The sequence below is a fragment of the Heliangelus exortis genome, chromosome W (genome assembly GCF_036169615.1).
Source record: "Heliangelus exortis chromosome W, bHelExo1.hap1, whole genome shotgun sequence".
Lineage (NCBI taxonomy): Eukaryota > Metazoa > Chordata > Aves > Apodiformes > Trochilidae > Heliangelus > Heliangelus exortis.
In genome coordinates this window covers 14,250,304-14,268,432 of record NC_092453.1, presented here as the reverse complement: position 1 = coordinate 14,268,432, position 18,129 = coordinate 14,250,304, and the positions used below count along the sequence as shown (strand labels likewise).

General features: G+C 39.8%; 1 protein-coding gene and 1 long non-coding RNA gene across 3 annotated transcripts in view; one reads left to right on the top strand and one right to left on the bottom strand.

The window, feature by feature from the left end:
• The first annotated feature begins 301 nt into the window (after nucleotides 1-301).
• On the top strand, nucleotides 302-17,354 carry LOC139789272 (protein ERGIC-53-like). 2 transcript variants are annotated; one of them, XM_071729795.1, is made up of 13 exons: nucleotides 302-589; nucleotides 1,976-2,130; nucleotides 2,235-2,342; nucleotides 4,055-4,116; nucleotides 4,774-4,873; nucleotides 6,608-6,731; nucleotides 7,089-7,147; nucleotides 7,744-7,876; nucleotides 8,842-9,038; nucleotides 9,146-9,216; nucleotides 12,391-12,544; nucleotides 13,287-13,408; nucleotides 14,351-17,354. In XM_071729795.1, exons 1-13 carry the CDS (start codon nucleotides 370-372, stop codon nucleotides 14,385-14,387), a joined length of 1,542 nt encoding a protein of 513 aa, XP_071585896.1. In that variant the 5' UTR covers nucleotides 302-369; the 3' UTR covers nucleotides 14,388-17,354. The 2 variants fall into 2 exon arrangements, with proteins under 2 accessions (XP_071585896.1, XP_071585897.1); XM_071729796.1 differs by having other exon boundaries at nucleotides 330-589; nucleotides 8,845-9,038.
• The window catches only part of LOC139789277 (uncharacterized), a 25,227-nt gene continuing 9,167 nt past the window's right edge, over nucleotides 2,070-18,129 (bottom strand). Inside the window, exon 3 of the long non-coding RNA XR_011723113.1 lies at nucleotides 2,070-2,150. This is a non-coding gene — a long non-coding RNA (uncharacterized lncRNA). The remainder of the gene's footprint in view (nucleotides 2,151-18,129) is intronic.

Here is an 18,129-nt window from a genome sequence, read left to right as displayed (position 1 = left end):
CGGCCCGCCGGGCACCTGAGGGAACGGAGAAGGGCCCGGGCGGCGGCGCCGCGACCCCGGCGGATCACACGCACCCTCGGCTGCTCGGAGCCGCTGAGAACCCGTCTGCCTGCCGGGCGCCGAGTCTCGGGCTCTCCGGACCCCTCCTCTAACACCGAGCGGCCGTTTCCCCGCCGCCGCTGCACCGGGGAGCGGAGACCTCCCCACCCAGTCCCGTCCAGTCCCGTCCCGCCCCGTCCAGGAGCGGTGCCCTCCCGCCGCCCCGCAGAAGGCCTCGCCCGGCCCCTCGCCCGCCCCTCACCGGCCCCTCTCCCGGCCAATCGCGCAGCGCCCTGTTGGCTCTGCCGGGCACCCGCAGCTCGGCCCAAGATGGCGGCGCGCTGGCAGCGGGGCGGCCTGGCGTTGGCGCTCCTCGGCGGTGCCCTGTTGGCCTGGGGCCGCCTGCCGATCGCCCTCGGGCAGGCGGCGGGGGCGGCGGAAGGCTCGGCGGCAGCTCAGCCGCACCGCCGGTTTGAGTACAAGTACAGCTTCAAGGGGCCACACCTGGTGCAGGCGGACGGGACGGTGCCGTTCTGGGTGCACACGGGCAGTAAGTGCCGGGCGGGGGGCGGCGGGGCGCGAGCAGAGCCGGGCCGGGCCGGGCCGGGCCGGACCGGACCGGACCGCGCCACGTTGCTGCCGGGCGGGCAGCTGTGGCGGCGCCGCGGGAGACTCGTAACTCGCGATACCTGCGGGGAAGGCGCGGGAAGGAGCCGCTGCAGGTCGGGCCCGGCCCCCTGTGGTTCGGCTCCGGGGGTCGCCAGGGTGATGGCGGGGGGGGCTCCAGTGCTCTGCAGCTGCCGGAGGGAGCAGCTCCGGGCTCGCCCCATCGCTCCCCCGCCCCCCTCGGCACCGCCCGCCGCGGGCAGGTGGCACCGAGCCCCCCGGTGCCCCGCCCGTCGGTCCCGGTCCCGCCGGGTACCACCTAGCTCTCCAGGGACCGGGAGGCACCGCGACCCAGTGCCGTTCTGGTGCTGCGGCGGCGGCCGGGGCGGTGCGGGGCAGTGGTGATGTGTCACTTACCCGGCACCCCGGGGGGACAGGAGCCCTCCTGGAACCCGGAACATCAAACCTGGAATTGGCGATTGAACCCGGGCGGGTCGGAGTTTATTGGACGCAGTTTATGCAGTTGATGTGCCCTCTGTAGCAGGGGCTGAGGATTCAATTGTACTCACACTCTGGTCTTCTATAACCCCCTCCATGTAAATTGTATTTGTATTTACTGTATGCACTGCTCTCTCTGCCTTTGTATAGTTTGTCTGCAGAAACTTCTGCTGTGTTGGTTTGTTTTGTTGTGTGTGGGGTTTTTTGTTTGTTTTTTTGTTTGGTTTGGGTTTGTTTTGTTTTTTTTTTTGATAGACAAGTTTATATTGCTTAATTCATTAGTGTTAATTTTCAAATCTTACTTGACATACTACAAGTGGTATGAAGGAGTCTGGCCATAGATGAGATATTTTCATGCATTTTTAAAACAGATAATCACAAAAATAAATGTTATTTAATACACATGAATGAACGTCAAAATTTATGCCTATTCTTTTAAACTATTACACAGAAAACACAACCACCTGTTTTTAAAAAGCAGAATGGAAATTTGTGATTTGTGAGAAGTCATGTGGAACAGAGCAGAAAGCTGAACCTGTTTTGGTTTTTATTAGTTGATTTAATATCTATCTTTGCAGCAAGGCCAATGATCTATTTAAGTTTGTGTGGTGGTCTGGAATGTAATGCAGTAGTAATCGAGCTGTTCAGAGTAAAGGTGTGGGGGTTTGGGGATTTTCCTCCTCTCAGGTGTCTGAGTATTAAAAGGATATTTTGAAAGCTGTTCTCTAGTTGAGAAGACTAGAAATTTTGTGAGTTTAGAAGGCTTGTTAAGTTGCTAGTTAATCACTTGCAATACTTAAGTATATTCAGTGTTGGTTCCTTTCCTTTTTAGATGCCATACCAAGTGCAGATCAGATTCGTATAACAACATCTTTGAAGAGCCAAAGAGGATCAGTGTGGACAAAAAACAAATCAATATTTGAATACTGGGAAGTTGAAGTTACCTTCCGAGTTACAGGGAGAGGCCGCATCGGAGCCGATGGATTGGTATGAAGAATTTGATCTACCTGAAAAAGAAAAAAAAATTAAAAATAGATACACTTTAAAAAAATGAATCTCAATTTATGACTCTTTCTTGCTTTCTGTAACAGGCAATCTGGTTTACAGAAGAGCAAGGCTTGGAAGGTCCTGTGTTTGGGGCAGCTGATAAATGGAATGGCGTTGGAATTTTCTTTGATTCCTTTGACAATGATGGAAAGGTTAGTTGGAAACAAACTCTTTTAGCAAATAAATAACTTTCCTGCCTGTTTTGTACATACAACTGTGCAGAAGAAAGTCAGATGTTATTTTCCTATTCTCCCTTCACTTTGAAATGAAAAATAAAAACGGCAAAGTTTCCCATACAGAATTTTACTAGACTTTTTCACACTTTTTTTTAATTTTGAAAGTTGATGTGTAACATAATCAGTGACCACTGAACATCAGTTCATTTGTTAGGCTTGGAGGGAAAATAACCATACATAAATGTACAAGCTGACACTTGGAACGTCTGTGCACAATTTGAAATGTTGATATATCTGAAGATGTGTGCTTTGGAAGACGTATATTCCACCAAAGCACAGCTCTATGGAAACACACATTTCCATGTCTGTCTTGCTCTTTTTCTTGGAAAAAATATGCTGTAGTTCAGCAGCAAAAATTCTGCAGCAAATAGGGGTGACACTTGCTGCTTCAGTTTTCCAATCCAGAGTGATCCTGGAAAACTTTTAAAAATTCATAGTTGGTCTGTTTTGCCTTTTTTTTTTTTTTTTTTTTCTTTTCCTTTCTTGCATCAATTTGGCTTGCTTTTGGTTGTTTTAGATATATTTTTGTAGGTGTACAATTTTTTTTCCTATACATGTCCTTTTACCAACTTCATAATATATAAAAGTTGAAGGACTGAAGGTGGCATTTATTTTTGTGATCTTTAAAGACAAATCATAGACTTATGGGGTGTTAAAACTTCATAGGTACTTTTTTTTTCCTAACTACTTGCATCAATATGGACACTGACATAGTTCAGCTGGCTGGAGATACCATCTACAAAAAAGTGCATTTGGACAATACCGTTTACCTGAACTTTGATAACTCTGGGGTTCTGATCTTGACAAGTTTAGTCAGTTGGGTGTGAAACCTTTTTTTAGAAAGCAATGATGTGCCACTTCTCATCAAAATGAAAGTCTGTGTCATGCCTGTGTTGGTCTGACGTGTCTCAAACACTGGAGTTTGTAGGACTCCCTTTAATGACAGCCTGCTGTCTTCTTCATTCCCAGTGTGGAGGAATTCTTCCTGTTGCTGTTCCATTGTGCTCACAGGAATGTTTGGTGCTGTAGTTGTTTTCAGATGAATATACTAGCATTCAGAACCAGACTTCATCTAGTACTGCAAACTGAAAGCACTCTGATTATGATGCTAATTTTAAAACGCTAAGTGCTTTTCTTCTCATTCTTCTAAGGCTGTAGGTTATACTGGAGTTGATTTTTTATTTCTCTGTAAAAGTAGTAAAAGTAGTGACAGAATGACAACACAGTGTCTCTTAGGAAATTTTTTCCAGTGTTATATAGCCAAAGTTGGATGTGTTAAGTCATCTGTTAATTTCAAGGTCTGTATTTTCACTCTCTGTCAATTAGTCCTATCTGTGGCTTCCATATTTCTGGATTTGACAAGTGATGGTCATTGGTAGTATATCCAGGAACTTAAATGTCTGGGTTTTTTCATCCCTAACTAAGCAAAGCACAACATAGTACTGCTCAGTCATTTTGCCTCTCTAATCCTGAAGTACAGAAAGAAATTTAAAAAAAACCCAACATCTGTAGTGTATCTGTCATGTAATGACTTCAGATGCTTTATTGTAGAAAGGCTACTAGTGATGATAATTACTGTTTCACTTTAAGTTAAACTATTCCATTTGTTTGTTATTTCTTTTTTCCAGAAAAACAATCCTGGAGTGATTGTTGTAGGCAACAATGGAAAACTTCTGTATGACCATCAGAAGTAAGTTTGTGTTTGTGATGGATGTTTGGTTTTGTCTGATGAACTCCTTACACCCACAAAGGTTTCTTTCATATGGAACTTGGCTGCATTTTTCTATTGGCTAAAACACCATTTTGCAGTAACAGGACAGAAACTGACAACTGATGGATATTTAAATGGCATATGTCCTTTGGGATGGGTGACCTCAGAAAAATGGAGGTACAGAATTTTTGTCTCTGTTGCTTCTGGATATCGTTCACAGTAAATAACTGACAGAAGTGGCTGATGGAAAGCTAGCTGCCTGTTACTAAAATGAATTTAGTTTTAATTTCCAATTGCTTATTGTCAACAGCAAAACTGACATTTTTTGATTTATTCTCTGAGGAGACAGGTGTCCAGCTTAGTTGATGCAGCCTGGACTTTAGCCTATTTCCATCTCAGTTCACAGGTGGGGGAATACATTTTAGGAACAAACAGATTGCCCTGTATTGTGTCCTGTAGAAAGCATCTATTACTGTTAATCCCAGGCTTCAGGAATCTCTGCTCTTGTGAGAGAGGTTTTGAAAAACTTGAATTTTGAAAAACTCTTAATGATGTTGCTGAGTGGTACATTGGCACTTGTTGTCTCAGCTGATAAAGCATAAGATACAGTTTTATGCAAGTTGTCTTCTTGCATAGTGATGGTTCCACTCAAGCATTGGCATCCTGTCAGAGGGACTTCCGTAACAAGCCCTATCCTGTTCGAGTAAAGATAACATACTACCAAAAAACATTGACTGTAAGTACTCTGAAATTACATCATTACTTGTGTACTTGTATTTATCAGCTTTTTAAGTGGGAGAATGGGAGAACTACTTGAAAACCTAAAGGCCCCATATGTAAATTCCAATATTCTTGAAAATGTTGAGCTCAGTAACTGAAGTTGGAAGGAGGTACAGTATGTTCAAACATTAGATGAGTTTTTAGCTCTATTAGTGCTTTTGTAGCTTCCTGGGCTGACTCAAGCAGGCATTGCTGATTTGTCTGGTACACAGGAGTTGGTAATGCTAATGGAACTCATAGGGGCTTTACCCCTTCTGTTGTTGTTGACTTGCTTGTAGAGGTGTCCCAGCCAGTGTCTGTTCCCCAGCTGCTGAGTGGCTGAGCAGCTCCTTAACTTGAATGCTATTTTTCAAGCTGCTCTCAGAGCTCCAAAGGGTTTTGCAGCTGATTGTGAGAGGTCCTTGAAATGTGACTAAAAAACCAAAGCTTGCTCTTTGACATTAGATTTAGATTTGCTACTTGAGGCTTCAGTAGTGCTTTGAAGATTAAGATAGAAAACACTGGTATAGAGAAGTCTTCAAGACTTCTTAAATACTATTCATGTGACTGTGAATTCCTCCTAGATAAGGTGAGAAAAATACTGGTGTGGTGCTGGGTTCCAACAGCTGTGAAGTGTATATTTCTTGGCTTCTGATTTGTCTTGAAAAGGTGCTGTTCACAGATATTAGCCATGAAAGACACAGCTGTCATTTTGTAGTGAAAGTTTCTTTCTCTAAAAGTAAACATGAATGCATCTAAAAGAGGGTGGGCCTTGTACCATCTTGTAATGGTAACAGCATTACTCTTGAATGAAAATTAAATTTCAGACTTCAAGGCTGCTCTGTTTTGAATGTACCTGGTCCCTGATGGTTCCTTACCTAGGAACTCCTCTGGCCCAAATGTTGCTGCTAACCTTAGCCATTCTGCAGGTGCATCAGTGGAGGAAGAGTGACTCACTCTAAGCTTAGAATCAACTTAAGGATGGTAAGGGATGACTCTTCTGGATCAGACCAAAAATTTGTGTTGCCCACAAACTTACTGGGATTTATCCTTTTGATACGCTGGCCTTTAACATAATCACTGAATCAGGGATTTCTTGAATCAGTTGGCATTATTATGCCATCATCAGTTTAAAAATACAGTAATTCCAGTTTGGAAGGGACCTACAACAATTATCTAGTCCAGCTGCCTGACCCTGCTGATCAGAAGTTAAAGCATGTTATTAAGGGTCCAGTCCAGACACCTCAAACACTGCCAGGCCTGGGGCACCGACCCCCTCTCCAGGAACCCTGTGCCAGGGTTTGACCACCTTCTTGGTAAAGAAATGCTTCTTCATATCCAGTCTCAATCCCTTGCTCTGCCAACCTGGTTGTCTACCCCTCTTGCTTGACTTCAGACACAGTGGCGCTGCCTGCTCTTCTGCAGCATTCTTATAACTGAAATTAGTAACTTCCAGATGTGTCTGAATTCTATGCAGTATAGATGTGACATATAGAAAATGCTGAATTCTCTCTATGCTGTGCTTTGAATCAGACCTTTTTTTTTTAAATAGAAAACATTTTCTTTGTAAAAAGTGTCTTTCAGAAGAGAAATATGTTTTGGTCTTTAGTATCAGACACTGACTTACCTGATAAATTGTATTTGTGACCATTACTGTAAAAAAACCTAAATATATATACATATGTGGTAAAAATTGTGTTTGTTCTTTTAGGTATTAATTAATAATGGCTTTACTCCAGATAAAGAAGACTATGAATTTTGTGCGAAAGTGGAAGAGATGGTGTTGCCATCACACGGATATTTTGGAATATCTGCAGCAACAGGGGGACTTGCAGGTAGCAAATGTTAAAAATTGTGGGACTTGCAGAAGAGGTATTGGGGTTTGTTGGTTTTGCTTTTTTCCTGCTAGCATTGATTCTTTTTTAATCATGATGAAGTAATTAAACCTCTCCCCTTCCCAAATTACTGGCACACTTAGGCCTTTTCCTGGCTAGAGCAGAAGGACTTTGCACACTGTCTTTGTCAGGACAAACTGAGTCTCATTTCTCACTGCATAAACTCTTGGGAGGACTGGGCAGATTCTGCTGCATGGAGATGTTTTACAAGTGCAAGGCTGACCTGGGAAGTACCAGGATTTTTAACATGGGTCAGCAGGGCTGTAACAGTGGTTTTTCTTCGTTTGTTGAGTACAGATGATCATGATGTCCTGTCTTTTCTGACCTTCCAGTTGACTGAGCCTGGGAAGGAAGTAGTAAGTATCTTTACACCTGATGAGTAAAATATGCTATTGTATGTTTTATATGTAGCATCAGATTATGGCACCTCCTCTGATGTCATACTTGGCATCCCTCTTTCAGGATTATGGCATGCAGCTGTGCAGTCATCTGGTTTAGAAAAATGACTAATGCTGTAATATTTTAGTAACACTTTGACATATTCAAGATGCAACATTGAATCAACAAAAATCCTGATGTTAAAGCAAGACATGCAGAGAAAACAAATAAATAAGTACATTTTGTTTGAAAAGTGGACAAAAGAATCTGTTCTTGCTTTCAGCTTCCCATACCTCCAGAAAACTTCTCTATCTCTAAGCAGCATTTACCCTTGTGAAACCCAATTTCTTTTTAATCACAGAAAGTACACATGTAGTGGGGAAAAAAGCTATGGGTTTCCATAGGAATGTCTGGTTTCTTACTTAAGCTTAATATATTAATGTGCAGCACTAACTGTGTTATGTCTTCATATCTGAAATCTGAACAGCCTGGCTGGAGGGCTAAGTTACACAGGAGTGGTGGATAACATGGAAAAAATCTCCCCCTCTGCCCCTCCTTTGATAATGTTTTACAGCCAACACCAGATGCAGAAATTCCTCAGAAAGATAAAGAAAAGTATCAAGAAGAGTTTGAACACTTTCAACAAGAATTGGATAAAAAGAAAGAAGAATTTCAAAAGGAACATCCTGATGTGCAAGGACAGCCAGGCAAGTTATTTGAGCAATTATTCAGTGTCAAGGAAAATGCTTGCTTTCTGGGATGATGAGAAGCAGGGCCTGATCTCTGACTGGTCTTGCTCAGCTCCTACTAATGATGTCTACTTTAAGAATCCTTAATCTTGTATTTGTAAAGTGTTTTCTGGACTATAAGGTCCCTTTTATCATGCCAGGATTGAGAACAAAACAAAGGAACAGAAACATGATGGGAACGATGAGAAACTGCATAGAACAGTAGAAGGGGGAGAACCCCGCGCATCCGTCTGCGAAGTGATGATGAAGGAAGCAGGGCCTTTTTGGTTATTTGAAAATGTACTTGAGTGGTTGTCTTTTTGGTTGCTTCTACACATTCCTAACAAATGTTTCTTTTCCATCTTATTTTATGGATGGTCATTCAAGATGGGCTAGTGGATATGCTGGAACATGAATTTACTTGAAAAAAGCTTTTTAATGCTTTCCTGATGTTTGGCATGTATTGAGTTCTGTTACTTGCAGCACCTCAGCATTAGCTGCCATTCAGTGTTAAATTTGGGTTGGCTAATAATCAAATTTCCAGCTTAAAAACTGTGGGCTTTTATTATTTAAGTTTGACTGGGTAAAGTCGAATTGCCCCTTCCACTACTGATACCACACATCCGCAGCTCTTAGCAAGTACTGACTTAAAGGTACTTCAGGCTGAACAGTATTTTGCTACTGTTTTGAAATTATATTTAGTTCAGGGAAATTATAATGACTTTTGGCCACTTTTTTGAGTGCTTTGATTTTGATTGTTTTGCTTTGGAATGTGGGTATTTTGTGAATTTGCTTGGGTTGGGTTTTTTGTTTTTTTTTTTTTTAGAGCTGGGCAAACCTGAATTTTGTGTGTATTTGAAAATATAACGGAAGCCAGTTTGTTTCTTATTTTAATGCTTATAGGGAATGAAATATGTAAGAACTACCCGTGGGTTTTTTTTTAGCAGCGGATGATCTTTTTGAGACTGTAAGTGATCGTGAACTGAGGCAAATATTTGAGGGGCAGAATCGAATCCATCTTGAAATCAAACAGCTGAACAGGCAGTTGGACATGATTCTGGATGAGCAGAGGAAATACGTCTCTGCAGTCACAGATGAGATTGCTAAAAGAGGAGCTGGTTTTCCAGGTCAACATGGACAGGTAAAAAAGAACCACACTGACTGATATCTTGGGATTATTTCATCCACACAGTCAATTTGGTTTTTTCCAAGATAATGATCTTTTTTTTCCCCCACTACCCCTGACAGGTTACCCAGCAAGGGACTGAGACACTTGTGAAGACTCAAGAAGAGGTCATTAGACAAATAAATGAAATGAGGTAAATGGTTTCAAAATACTAAAGCTATGTTCTGATTTGCAGTGTTTTCCAGCTCTTAAATCCTAATTATTACTTCAGTAGCAGAGACAAACTTGAAATTTCTTTGTGTCAGTTCCTTAGTAAGTATTCTCTGCATACATTTAATTTCTCTAATAAAGTAAGTTCATGTACCTAGGGTGGCTAGGTTTTTTCTTTTGTTAGAGGACTATCTAGCAATGAACTTCCTCAGGAGACTTCTGTATCTGCAAGGACACTTGCAAGTTCCCGAGTGTTTAATAATTTTGCTTTTTAAGATGCAGTTTTGAAAATCAATCAGAGATATGCTGTACCTTTTTAAAAGACATTACCACATGAAGTAAAAATCTTACCTTCAAGGTGCTATACTGCTAAAATGGGTTAGAGAGAATTATAGTGTTTGATAGGGATGTGTGTGCACTACTTCTTAAGTAGTGAGAAGTGTGATTTTATGATTGCTGTCATAAAGTGATTTTGATTTTAATGTCAAATTAAAGGTGATTTTATGATTGCTGTCTTTAACAGGAATGGCTTTAAGATGCTTTAACCCTTCATTTAGAGTAGTTAAAGCATTAAAACATCCTTACTTTGGTCTTAAGAAAAGGAGAAAAATTCCTATAGTTGTGCATTTTTTGTGTGTATTAGTTCAAGGGCAGCTCTTGTGATAGATTTATCCAAGTAGGTCAGTTTTTTGTAGAATGAAGATTAAAGTGCTTCCATTTTTGCACTTGTTCTTCCACGAAAGCTTTTATGTTAATATTCTTGACAAATCTTTATACCTTACAGGCAAATTAGATTTTCTTGTTAACGTTGGCAGTCTGCCATTTTAGCGACTGCTTGTTAGGTATGAGTTTGCGTAACATAATATTTTTCTTAGATTAAAGAAATGTTTTTATTTATAGACAGAAATAAACAGCCCGCTGTTGCGTTGCTGGTCATCCCGGAGGAAAAGGACTTACTGTCTAAGCAATTTTCTTGTCAAGATTTGTGGATTTCTTAATCATCTGATTACAAGAGAATCTTCCATGTTCATACAATACAAACTATCAGCATGGTATTGTTCATGCAGAAGTAAATGTAAATTAAATTTGATACAGACCATGTCTGTTTAGGGAAGTTACTTTCCTTTTAACAAACAGTAGATCAATCTGGGGGAAGCTGGGTGTGCAGATTTCTGCTAAATACATAGGGATGGTGGTAGTAGGAGGGAAAGGGGACCAAAATGTGTCACATTTGTGTTCTAGCACTGAGAACAGTGGGGCAAGGTAGGCAAGGTGGTGGATGTGGACAGACAGAATTACCATCAGAATTTGTTACACAGTGGTTGTGATGATGGTAGTATGGGTTTGCATGGGTTATTTAAGAAAAGTCTTCCAGCCAAAACCTTACTTCTAAAATAGGTTATTACAACCCTATTGCAAAGTAGGGGTAAATATTAATCAATTTAGTTTAAATAATCTATACAATGACAATACCAAAAAAAAAAAAAATTCTCGGTAACATATGATAATTTAAGTTAGGACAGATGAGGTGGGTTTTGCATTCATTTTGTGTGTTTAGGTTCCAAACCAGAAAAGTTAGAATGAGAGAAGGTGAGAGTTGCTTTGATTAGTTCTGTTTGCAGTGGCTCAAAGAAGCTAATAGTTTTTGGTAACTCCCTTGATAACTTTGCAATATTAAAAATGTGCCTGTTGAGGCTCAGTGAGAATTTTGCAGAAATCCATGGCTAACTCCACCTGGCCTGAAGTGCAGTACATTATCTGTAATAACTGGAAATGTTAGTGTGGAACATGATTGGTCTTCTAACACGTGCTGGAAGTGGGATTGAGATTTTTTTTTTGTATCTGTGTTTCCTGAATTTCAATGGCATGAAGAGCAACTGATGCAAAGCTCAGAGATGGGCAGCAGCTTTATGAAGATCACTGGTAAACATTTTAGCTTCAGTGCTTAACTTGCTGTTTTCAGTTATTTTGAGCCGTTAAAAAAAACAGTAGTATAATTCTGTATAACACAAATATAATTATACGTTGTTCCTGCCAGCTTATTGAAGTAATGGTATTCAAATCAGTTTTAGTTTTGCTTTTTTTTTCTTATATGAGAGTTAAAATTGAAAGTGTTGAAGGCCAAGTTGGATGTGTTTTTGGGTCTAGTGGAAGGTGTCCCTGCCCACGGCAAGGAGGTTGGACTGGGTGATCTTTAAAGGTCCCTTCCAACCCAAACCATTTAATCATACTCTGTCTGATAAACTGCTGACCACTGTACAAAGAGCTATGACTGCACCCTGAAGGCATCAAACTAAGCTCTCATCTGAAAAAATGTCAAGTTTTAAGTAAATTAAAAAGAAATCCAAAGACATACATTTTGATTGCTTAAATAATGAAGAGATTAACGTTCACATGATAAATATTTTAGCTGTGGAATAATCCTCTTTGCAACTGAAAAGAGACATCACAGCAGGGGAAAATTATATAAACATATTGATTAGAGATAAAGTATTTTTCTCTCATTGACTAGTTTACCTCAAATAAAATTAGTTATGGAACCTCAAGTTTGTACAGATTTGATTTGTTGTAGCAGCAAAATGAATTCAGATTAAGACAGTATTATTAAGTATTATGACAATGCATATGGGAAATGAGTTTCTCGTATAAATGATAATCATGAAACAAGAATGTACCTAAATCTTTTCTTATCCTTAAAGCTTCTTCCTTATTTTTATTTCTTACATGACTGCTTTTATTTATTTATTTTTCAAACAGCTTTCAGTTTTCTTCAAAGATTGCATTAAACTCTGCTTATCCTAAAGCCTTGGCAAGAGCCTCAGATAAAACACTTGGTTTAGACTTCATCAGTCAGGCAAAGCAGATGTCTACCAATGGAATATTTGCCAGATTTTGTTTTCAGCACACTTTGGGATGTGGTGCACTGTACAAATTGAAACTGTTTGTGGAATTAAATGTTTTAAACAATCACAGTTTGATGAAGGAACTATTTACTTAAAGGCATTTTTGGAAGCTAGAAAAAAACTAGAAGTTGTCCTTTTGGGACAGCTGTGTGTTTGAGACTAATTTAAATGGACTAAAAGGGGTCCAGAATAATTGGTGTTCCTAGAAAAGCTGCTCTGTGTTGAAAGATGTTCTGTTGTTTGTCTTGTTTCAGAAATTCCATGGCTGATACTCTGAGGTTGATCACTGGAGTTCAACATCCTGGCTCTGCTGCAGGAGTCTATGAAACAACTCAGCACTTCAATGACATCAAAGAACACCTTCATGTAGTAAAGAGGGACATAGAGCACTTAGTACAACGAAATACGGTAATTTACGTGCTGATAGTGTAAAGCATGACTGTAATAATTCTTTATTTGGCTGCTAGTGAAAAGCTAGGATGAGCCAGCATTCCATTTATGGAGCAATTAATCCTTCATTAAGCTGCTTCGTGAAAACTGCAGTGCCTTGACCTAACTGCATGATCTGTGTCTTGATGAGAAGTTTTGCACAAAGACCATGATTTTTTAGTCTAATTTCCTGTGGAAACAAGGTCAAGCAATTAGGTTTTCTGGGTGTTTGTTTTGTGGGTTTTTTGTGTTTGTCACCCTGGTTAACAGCTCTGTACAGAGGAGATTCTTTATTGCTTCTGCACAGAAGGGAGAGCTTTAATCAGGGGAAACTCAGGCAGGCTCCATTTAAGGTTTGGAAGTGTGAAAGATGACTGTGTTCAGAATCAGGAGCACCTTCATCTAGCCTAGGTATCAATTAAGCTGAATTAGTTTAAGATCCCATTGAAGGTTTTTGACCTCTGTGTTAATTTACCAGAGGTTTATTCTTTCCCCTGTAGCTCTTAAATTAACATCATCTGAGAAACAATGGTGAATGGGGAAAGTGTGAAGGGGAGTATGATTATGATTTTTCAGAGTGGTTTTGTGTCTCTTTGCTGCTTGTGTTCTGATTTTTAGATCATGTTGCAAAGACCTAGTTTTGTTTCTTGAATGTAACAGTTCTTCACTGGCATGTCTTGTTTGCTTTTTATATTAAAATACGTTTTCTCTTGGTTTTTAGGCATCTAGTGAGAAACCGAAGTGTCCAGACTTGCCACCGTTTCCATCATGCTTATCTACAGTGCACTTCTTCATATTTGTAGTGGTGCAAACAGTATTGTTCATTGGTTATATCATGTATAGGTAAGTATGGTTTTGTTTAAAGACAACAGGGCAAATGATTGTAGAACCTGTGACTGGAAATGCAATTGCAAGGATATGATGATGTTAATCTTCTTTAAAACAAGCAATCAGTCCAGTTGGAGGTGACCACCTTATCAAAGCAGGACTGACACTGAATACTGACCAGGCTGCTTAAGTGTTGAACCTGGTCAGGTCTTAAAAACCTTCAGGAAAGGAAACCTTACTACTGTTAGGGATTCCACTGGAAATGTTTAATTATCATAATGAAGTTTGGTTTATTATCCCCTCATCCCCAGGGTATATCTAGAGGGAACATGTCCTCTCGCAGTTTGTGTTGTGTCTTGGTCTTACAATGTGCATCTCTGTGAAGAACCCGTCCCTGTCTCCTCAGTAGCATCTTGTGGATATTAGAAAGCTGCTGTTAGACCCTTTGAAGCCTTCTTTTGTCCCGCTCCCTCCCTCTTCTCTTGAGGAATGTGCTCCTGGCACCATCCTTGTGGTCCACTGCTGGATATTAATGGCCCATTAATATCCATTCAAAAATACCATTTCAAGTAAAGGAAATCCTGCTTCAACTACATTCTTCCACTGTTTAGTTGCATGTATTTCCTTTTCTGTGATGATCTCCAGGCCAATCAGATACTGAGAAGATTTGGAAAATTTTAATTAAAGTGCTGTAAAAATCAGTTCAAATGTTCCTTCAGAGTTTCTGGCTTCTGTTGTCTGATGCAGAATTGGAACTATAGCAATGCTTCCAATGTCTTTGCAAACAGAAAAAACTATATCCTATTTTTGTGATAGGACTTATGTTTGATTTCCCTAAGCATCTGTTGGGAAGGAATGGAATGTTTTAATTTCCCCAAAACCAAAATTTTTATTTACACCCATTATAGTTTTATACTGTAAGTACTTAATGAACTCTCTTCTGCTTTTTCCTTTCAGGACTCAACAAGAAGCAGCAGCCAAAAAGTTCTTTTGATGACCCGTTCCTTTGTGTGTACATGGCAGCAGTGTGTACACACAGCAAACTATACACTTCTGTAAATGAGGGAAATTTTAGTGTTTGATATACTTCAATACTGTAAATTATTGAATTTTGTTAAATGAAAGGACTTCTCACTTAAACTGTTAATGCTAAAGTTAAAAACAGACTGGGGAGAAACAGAGCAAATGCTGGATAGGGAAAGACTGCAGAGCCTGTCTAGGTCTTAGTTTTCATTTAACTTTCTCATAAATACTGTCAGGCAAACATCCAAAATGCCTCTTCTTTTTGTCACAGTTCCAGAGTAGGGAACTGAAACACCTTGTTGTTGATCATGAGAATTGTATATGGATGATTTGTGCAGAAAGCTTGCCACTAAGTGTCTGACATATCACCTAAAAGCCCCTAGACAATAACAAACAAACAAAATACAAGCACACACCCACCAACAAACCCCTCTGTTTTGTGGTTTTTGTTGTTTTTTTGTTTTGGTCTTTTGGGTTTTTTTTGTTGTTTGTTTGTTTTTTGGGGTTTGTGTTTTTTTTGGGGGGCTGTGTGTGTGTAACAAAAAAAATTATGAACATGTCATTTCTCTTTACCATTTGGATTTAGCAGTTTAAAAATTTTTTAATTAATTGTAATGCTTCATGAAATATAAACACTTTATTTTATGTGGACACAAATACAGACCTGTTATCAGCCTGACTGTTGATACCTGATATAGATATCAAACTATACAGAACAAGCAAATAAAAGCTTATTTCCTTATTTTGGGTTTTGGTTTAGGCAGTGAGAGAAAAACATGATAAAGTAATTTCCTCAAATATATTGTCGGATTGATTTAATTTTTTGTAGTTTCAAGTCTGTGATTTTGTTTGGAAATTTGTGGAACTTTCCCAGAAAATATACCATTGCTTTTATACCTCTTCAAATATGGTTTTATTAAGGGTGTGTTTAATGTATGAATATGTCTTTATATTATAAAGCTGTCACGTGTCTTTCACTATCAAATACAGATGCTTTGATTGAAATCTTGACAAGTATTCTAAACTACAGGTATTGAGTGTTAGCCCATTTCTTCATAAGCTGTTGCCTCAGATGTGTTTGTTAATCCAGCAGCTGTTGTAGGAGTATTATGTGATGACTGCTGCTTTAATATCAAAAGCATAAGACTGAACAGGTGTTTTTGAAACTGCTTATCAGGTGAACATTAGCTTTGGAAAAAGAAACAAAGCAGAAAGCCCAAACTAGGAATGTGAAATGAATTAATTTTGTCTTGTTTACATATCTGTGGTAATTTTGTCCTTGAGTTGTCTGTGTGTAGAGTTAGAATAGGGGGTTTTGGTTGTTTAAAATTCCATAGTATGCATACATGTATCAGACAGTTTCACTTTTAATTATTAATCTTTTTGTCTGAATCTGCAAAATTACCTGGAATCTAGCATACTACTACTGCATTCCTACAGTTAACTCCCTTGGAGTGCAACACACACTGCCAAATTTGCTGTAATGAAGAACACTTCAGTATTGTGCCTTTCAGTTTGGAGAAATGATAAACCTATGCAATACATTTTGTTACTTAAAATAGTGTCCAAAAAGTGAATGTCTGTACTATATCAATAAAATGATAGTACCTACAGACCTATTTACATAGCTACAGTATGTAGCGTACCATAAGTGGTACAGCTTTATGGATTAATTTCTAAATTTTAGAAGATTTTGCTGTACTAATTGGAGAAACTACTGCCTCAAGCTAATCTTGCTGGGTAAATCAATGAAAAAATAATAATTTCAGATAATCCAGAATAACACATAGGAATTTATCCATTCAGTTCTTTTAACACCAGCAAATATTTACAGGTGCCTTGAGTCTAAGCTATTCCAACCCTGACTCTTAAATTGTTCTGAAAATGTACAGTGCTGTTCCTTTCAATTGCAAGCCTTTCTGCATCAGTGTGACACCTAAACAGAGTTCCCCCCACTCTCAGTTGGCTTTGCAAGACCCTTTCTTTATGATGAAATGATAGCAATTGTATTTCGATAGGCAGGAGCATGTATCTGGCATAATGAGGAACAGATCTGATAGATCAGTTGGAGGAAGACTGTACTCTTTGTTACTGTGAATTTACCCAACCATAACTTTGTTTTCAAGCTGGAGCAGCCCATATGTTTGTGTCTTTTGTTAGAAAGAACACTGGGGATGATGCCTAGGGGAAAATTTGAACCTACAATTCTATCTTCACTATGAGGCTCAGCATGTGTGCTCATGCTATTAACAGACCTGCCAGACCTTCCCTGTGCAACTAGGAAACCTTTGTCCAGGGGAGCAGGTCGAAAGCACAAGCTCAAAAAAAAAAAATAACCTGGCTTCATTTCACAGTTGTCTCTTTGGAACTTCCAGAATTACTTCGTCACCCACTGGATCAGAAGAGAGCTCTCAGTTGCCCAGCTCAGATTTTCTCTGGTTTGTTCCTCAAGTGATAGCAGCAAGTTTGGACTTCAAGAAACATTTGACAATGTAGCCACCTGTTATGTCTGGCTACTAGAAGTTTCAGCACTGACAGCATGTTTGATTCTTTAAGATTTCAGGACTAGGAGGAGAAAGGCACCTTGGAAATCAGTTTGACAGTATGCTGAAGAACAAGTCTAACAATTATATTTGAAGTGTGGATGACAAGCAAATATTTGGCTGTGACAGAATCTCACTGTATGGGTCAGTGTAGAGATACATGGTCCCACCTGAATCTTTCAAAAGTTAAATTACGGTTTGTAAATGACCGAGCTTCCTGTTTAAAGAAAATTTGGCATTTATCAATGCATCAGTTACTGTAACACTGAAGACTGCCTACTGTTTCTTTTTAAATTCAAACAGCTGACATTTTCATGTTTGTTTCTGACTAATGTAAATTGACACATGGAGTTCAGAGATAACCTTATTTGAATAAAGATGCATATTTTTAGTAAGCTTTTTTCTTTTAATTTGGTACACATCCATGAAGTACAAGCAGGTGTGTCTGAAGCAGCCTTTGCCCTCTTGCTCAGAGGGTTTGAATATTTCGAGATCCGGGTTTGATCCTGCCTGGTACTGCAGAGTTAACAGAGCTGAGGCCGAGGCTCCGCCTATGCTGCAGACCCAGCCTCTGCTCAGCCTGTGCCCAGGGACTGTGTCCTCTGTGTGCAGCCTAAAGCAAGGGTGACTCTTACCCAAGAGTCCTACTCCCTCGAAAGCTTGTGCTCAAATTCAGACTTGCCTGGAGTATCAGACACAGCTGGTGAAGTACTGTGTGTCATCATCTAAACTTTTAATGGCAAGTCGAGGTGAGGTGCTTGCTGGCTGCTTTGAGTACACGAAGTACCTCGTTTTTCTGAGCTGAAGATTGCCTCGCCCCCTCAAGTTCTTTCCTCAGATTCCCCACACTGCTGTCACCTGGTGCTCTGTTCCTCTTCGCTGCAATACATGCCTACTCGAAATTAAGCAGTCTGTGTCTCTTTGGGGGTTTGGTGGGTTTTTACTGTTCTGTTAAACTGTGAAGTAACTCAAAATACTTGTGTCAATTTAATGCTGCATTTGTAGTTCTCAAATTTTTCCAGAAAACACATTTTATTTAGGTTTATGCATTCAACTTCAGGCTGCTGTATGCTCAAGTTTAGCACTCGTTGCTTGAATTGTGATTAGCTATCATAACCTCTGTGATCTCAGCTCTCTGAGCCGTTTGGGCATGTACAGTACAGTTTTAGT

What these genes read in the sequence shown, in the direction of transcription:
- LOC139789272 (XM_071729795.1), top strand. Translation starts at nt 370, where the DNA reads ATGGCGGCGCGCTGGCAGCGGGGCGGCCTGGCGTTGGCGCTCCTCGGC. An exon ending in GTTCTGGGTGCACACGGGCA is followed by an intron (nt 590 to 1,975) that starts GTAAGTGCCGGG and finishes TTTCCTTTTTAG; the next exon opens with ATGCCATACCAAGTGCAGAT. An exon ending in AGCAACAGGGGGACTTGCAG is followed by an intron (nt 6,732 to 7,088) that starts GTAGCAAATGTT and finishes TGTTGAGTACAG; the next exon opens with ATGATCATGATGTCCTGTCT.